This window comes from Lactuca virosa, chromosome 2 (assembly GCF_052849685.1).
Source record: "Lactuca virosa cultivar CGN04683 chromosome 2, Lactuca_virosa_CGN04683_v6, whole genome shotgun sequence".
Taxonomy (NCBI): domain Eukaryota; kingdom Viridiplantae; phylum Streptophyta; class Magnoliopsida; order Asterales; family Asteraceae; genus Lactuca; species Lactuca virosa.
In genome coordinates this window covers 191,079,833-191,085,741 of record NC_136427.1, presented here as the reverse complement: position 1 = coordinate 191,085,741, position 5,909 = coordinate 191,079,833, and the positions used below count along the sequence as shown (strand labels likewise).

Sequence of the window (5,909 nt, the reverse complement as noted above, 5' to 3'; positions counted from 1 at the left end):
ATAAAACATTGTGTAATGCATATTGAACATCAATATGTAGTTTTATTTTATTTTTCATTCCTCATACAAATATTATATTAAACGAACTATTGATGACATTTAACCAACTAGGGAAATATACTCACATGATCAAAATCTCAAAGAACAACAAAATAACTAAAACACAAAAACCAATGAAAAGCACAAAAAAATTGAACCCTATAAGATTCACTTAAAACACTCAAAATCTTCATCCTTAGTTGGAAAATATAGGCAACCAAAGTAACATACATATAACTTTTTATCACTCAAATAAACCAAAAAACTTAGCTTGAATACCACAAACACATCTACAAAAAGGTGATTTCTTTGAATGTGTGGGCAAGTTTGAGAGATTGAGCCACTTAAACAATAGTGCATCGCCATTATTTTACGAATAAGTTATCGAGTTCCATTATCCCATATGGATTTTTATGTAAAAAAAATTGTCCAAAATCTAACATTTGTAGTCCAAAATATAAATATATCTTTTATTAAACATAGACTTAGTTCGAAATAAATTTAGAATTATCCAAAATATCTTATGATCATCAAAAATTAGATATAATTGTTATTTTTGTGAATATGCCCTTTTTTCTCTTGTATTTTTTTGATTCTTTAGCAATCAATTGAGGAGGATAGGAGATAGACATGCTTCGCATTTGATATTTGCACAATCGTGGGCCCATTTAACTTCCAAGACCCCGCAACCCCCTCAAATTCAATCTTCTGCTATCATGGAGACTTCTTCCTCCGATGATTCCTTGGATCCTGCAGATGCCCTAACTGATCATTTCAACTGTATATACTCAATCTTCTAACTCTCTTTACTCGACAACCTCCTCCACTTGCAATTGTCGCAGTTGCTGTCCTCTAAACCTTCAATCGCACCTGTACTGTATCATCTAGGGTTCTTATCTTGCAAAACTATGATGTACATGTCGAAGCGTTTGATGATATAATACTACCCTCGTGTAGTCGGATTCATTTCTTATCACTTTGTTTGAATGTTTTTGTGAGTGGTGTTCATGTTAAATCTGGTTGATTGAAATCACTGGGATTCATTTACTGATTTTTGAAATTATCGGACGAACCCTTTCCGCTTCGATCATGGCAGTAAATCCTCACTCGGAACCGGCAAAGATGGAACAGATAATCACAGAATTCTTCGCAAAGAGTTTGCATATTATACTTGAATCCAGATGTCCCTACGTCTCTTCACGTAATTATAGTGGGGAGCAAATTTTGTATTCTCCTTCTTCCTCTGCATCGTCTTCTTCCAGTACGAGACCTAGAGATAAGTGGTTCAATCTGGCTCTCAGGGATTGCCCTGCAGCGCTTGAGAATATCGATTTTTGGCGACAGAGCAACCTTGAGCCGATGGTGGTGGATGTGGTTCTGGTTCAAAGACCTCTCAATTGGGATTACACAAGTAGTTCCCCAAACCCAAGAGTAGCATTTGAACGAAACTCATCATCAAAAGATCGATTTCCTTTCATATGGAAATCAGATTCTGATGAATTTGGTAGTGATGGGAGTACTGAAAAGATCATCGAGAGGTGGGTTGTTCAGTATGAGAGCAAGAAGGGTTGTAAAGAAGCTTGTTCTGGTAGCAAGAGATCTAGCTCCACCAGTTCACATGCATTGTACAAGAAATCAATTTTGCTTCTAAGATCCTTATATGTAACTGTTAGGCTTTTACCTGCTTACAAGATTTTCCGTGAAATCAACTCTTCTGGCCAGATTCGATCATTTAACCTTATTCATAGGGTTTCTTCTTCTGTCGAGCCACTTATCCGTAGAGATGAAGCTGAAATGCAGCAGTTCATGTTCACTCCTGTGGAAACTTCTTGTGGTAAACTTCACATTTCTCTGTTATATCTCCCTTCAATTTCTGACACCACTTCCGAATCATCTACCCCAATGTCCCCACAATTCATCCCAGATTATGTTGGTAGTCCATTAGCAGACCCACTAAAGAGGCTACCTTCAGTCCCAATGCCTCAATACTCTCCATCTTCTTCTCCATTTGGAAGGCGCCATAGCTGGAGTTATGATGCAAACAGGGCATCACCACCTTCAGCATTGCCATCACCGTCTCCTTCCCCTACATATTCAGAATCACGAACTTTACACTCTAAATTTGGTAATCATCCTCATCCTCATCCCCATCGCCCACCTACTAGCTCATCACGTTACCCTTCACTAGAAATAGCTCAAGTTCATAACAAAGACATGGGTTATGATGAGTATGTCCCTTCTCCTAACTTTTCACCCTCTACATCTCCATCACCACCCATGTATCTTCAAGGAAGTAACATGTTGAAGGTTCTCCTCCGTTCTGATAGTGCTCCTGTTTACATTCCCACTTCTAGGCTTGGTGATGCACCTTTATCTTCCAATAAGACAGTTTTACCCTTTTCTCCTCCCCATAAAGGTACCAGACCATGTCTTTCTTTACTGGAGAGAAGCTCAAGTGCACTCCAGGGTGCCAAGGTACTTCCTTTATGCAATTGTAATATAGTTCATTAGTTTTCTTGATTTCTGTGTAGAAGCTTATTAAGCTATATTCTTTTCTTGATTTAGTTGTTGAAAGAAGATCATTCAAAGCCATCTGGTGTGAAGATTTCATCAAACAACTCTCCACATAAATCTTTTTCTAGAAGCTGTAGCAGGTTATCTTTTGAAGATAGTTATGATGACTCTGAGTTTTCTGGTCCCTTTGTGGTTGATGATGATGAGCTGATTGATCATGGTATTGGTAGCAGGTATATGAAATTATGAATATCTACATTTCTCTTGGATTTATTCAGCAATATTATTAATAGCAATATGTAAATTTGAAATTGTTGTAGACCTGGTTCATCAGATAGATCAGGAAATCTTGGAACACCACATGAACGTGCAGTTGGTGCTCTTGTTCAAATGCTGAAAAAAGCACCACCACTTCAACAAGACTTGAATCGATCACACTCACAGAAGCAGATTCAGATTCAAGATCCTCCGCCTGTTGCCGCCTCAAACATGGCGGCTTCTTCTTCTTTTTCTAGGGTTTCTCCTGTGAAGACCACATCGGATGCATTAGAGGAGCTCAAAGTTTACATGGACATGAAACAACTGCTGTTAAGGCAATCGGGTAAGTCCTAAAAACTAAAAAGATTGATGAAGATTTGGAGGGGACTTTGTTTGGTTATCGTATAATTTGGTGAAGGGTATATTCGTCTTTTTTTTTTTTTTTTTTTTTTTTTTTTTTTTTTATGTTGGGGTTGACTTTGTACATATTTGAAATGTTGGTATATATATCCTAGTGTTATGAAACTGCCAATGAGGTGGTTGATTTTCTGTTTCTGGATTTTGGTTATGAAGGGAGGGAATATAAGTTGGACATATATATCACTTTTATTTTGGTTATTTTGGAGATATTATGAAATGGGAAAAGAAAAAGAATATAGTTTGTGTTATGATTTGTTCAAGTATTTCCCTTTTTATTGCTAGTGTCAATATATTATGTTGTGTATTGCATATGGATCCATAATTAGCTCATGGGGTAATTGTAAAAGTGTATGATGCTTTAATCATTTTATTAATGGTTAATATCAAAAAAAGACTAGATATATTGTGTTTTCTTTTCGGATTAAACATCAACTTCATTTTTTCGGATTAATCATTTTATTAATGGTTAAAGCTTTAATCATTTTATTAATGGTTATTTCCATATCATACAATAAATTATATGTAATATTACAAACTTAAAAGCATCAAGTTCAACCAACTACTTAGGGCATCCATAATCCATTGAACTCTATAGAATTCAATGGATTGTCACATCATCCATTAAGCATCTATACAACACCTTCCACAATCCATTAAACGCATATTCAATCATAATCACTATTTTATTCTTTCTATTGAACCATTCAATTATCATTCAACTCCTCCATTCAACTCTATTCCATGTCATCATCCACACTTCATTTAACTCTTATTCAATCCTAGTCGTCGTCCTATTCAACTCTTATACTACTTGCATTGTGGATGCTCTTAGTGGCATACCGTGTAAGACACTAACCTTTAGTGTTCAAGTCAGGGGTTTCAACTAGGAGTTTGCCAAAAGCTAATATGCGACGTACTTTGATGTCTTAGTATATCATCCAAAGAGCGAGTCATCTCCCTTATCTTTGCAAAAACAGGGAGTAGCATTCCGACCAAGAGCCATTTAATAAAAGCATCAAGTTAATTTAATAATTTTTATATTAGTTAAAAACAATATATTATATAGAATTTATTACATGTCACATACGCTGACAACTTGAGAATGACACGGTAGATCTCAATGATCATGACATATTAGTTTAGTAAATTTGTGACAATATCACTAAATATGATATGAAATGCAAGGAATATGTTTTAAACAGTTAAACTTAAAAATGATTGGAAAAATCTTTGTTATCAAGTACAATGAAATTTGTGATTTATTTTAATAATATTTCGTATAATATAATTATAAACTAATGAACAATAGAGATGAAAAATTGTTAGGGTTTTATTATTGAGTAAAAATGTATATACAAAGAAGAGAAATTACAACTATAAATAGGAAAACTATCTAGGCTTAACCTACGCTCATAACAAAATAAGCCCAATAAGATTATTTAAGCTAATATCCCCCCTTAAACTCATAATGTGACAACAATAAGTATTGAGAGTTTGTCAGATTAAATATGAAAACAAGAGTAGCTAAAGCCTTAGTAAACATATCAACAATCTATAAGGCTAACGGGACATGTGGTAGGGAGATAGTCCCATGCTGAAAATAATAACAAGTGAAATAACAATTAATCTCAATATGTTTTGTTTGTTCATGAAAAACTGAATTCTTGGCAATTAGTATCGTGGCGTTGTTGTCACAATGCAAGGGGTAGACTGAGAAATGTGAACACCCCATGTCTGCAAGAAGTCGGCGTAACCAAACAATCACACAAGTGGTAACAACCATGGCTCGATATTCAACATCTATTGAAGATCGAGAGACAACATCATGTTTCTTACTCTTCCATGAAATCAACGAATCTCTAATAAAGATACAAAAGTGGGTGGTGGATTTGAGATCATGAGTATCACTGTCCTAATTAGCATCACTATAAGCATGCAACTTTAGAGAGGACATGGAAGGAAACACAAGATTATGGAATTGAGTGCCCCGAAGATATCTCAAGATACAAGGAACAACTCCCCAGTAAATAATAAAAGGAGTAGTAACAAACTACAGGAGCGTAGATATGTAGAGGCAATAGTGGTCCTTGGCCCACCCTATACATACTTGAGATTATATATATATATATATATATATATATATATATATATAGAGGACGGTTCACTTGAGATTAAAAAAAACTAGAGATCTTGAGATTCAACCTGAGTCATACATTTCTTATTTGTCGCTCTAACGCTCTATTGTACCGACAACAGCAGTGTATGTGTAATCATAAATGATTATACATATATGTCTGTTCACAGACTGAGTAATTATATATGATTATGACAGTTGGTGGCAGAAAAGGTGGTGGTGACAGAGGTGACGGTGGTATAAGTGATGGAGGTGATAGTGGTGGGATCGGCTGGTGTCAGAGGTGGTGGTAGTGGTGGTGGCGATGGCGGTTATGGTGGTGGGGATGGTGGCGGAAGAGAAATGAACGGGCAACGCTATATAATCATTTATGATTATAACATGCCTACTGCGCCGGTACGTTGGAGGGTTAGAGCGGCATACTTGAAATATATGGTTGATGTTGAATCTCAAGATCTCTATTTTATTTTTAATCTCAAATGAACCTACCTCTCTCTCTCTCTCTCTATATATATATATATATATATATATATATATATATATA

At 35.5% G+C, this 5,909-nt stretch overlaps 1 protein-coding gene across 1 annotated transcript; it reads left to right on the top strand.

The window, feature by feature from the left end:
* Positions 1-657: 657 nt before the first annotated feature.
* Positions 658-3,479, top strand: LOC145159896 (Autophagy-related protein 13). Its single transcript, XM_079078951.1, has 3 exons — positions 658-2,514; positions 2,605-2,786; positions 2,874-3,479. The coding sequence occupies exons 1-3, from the start codon at positions 1,129-1,131 to the stop codon at positions 3,163-3,165; spliced, it is 1,860 nt and encodes a 619-aa protein (XP_078935077.1). The 5' UTR covers positions 658-1,128; the 3' UTR covers positions 3,166-3,479.
* Positions 3,480-5,909: the final 2,430 nt, after the last annotated feature.

What these genes read in the sequence shown, in the direction of transcription:
- LOC145159896 (XM_079078951.1), top strand. Translation starts at nt 1,129, where the DNA reads ATGGCAGTAAATCCTCACTCGGAACCGGCAAAGATGGAACAGATAATC. An exon ending in GTGCACTCCAGGGTGCCAAG is followed by an intron (nt 2,515 to 2,604) that starts GTACTTCCTTTA and finishes TTCTTGATTTAG; the next exon opens with TTGTTGAAAGAAGATCATTC. An exon ending in GATCATGGTATTGGTAGCAG is followed by an intron (nt 2,787 to 2,873) that starts GTATATGAAATT and finishes AAATTGTTGTAG; the next exon opens with ACCTGGTTCATCAGATAGAT.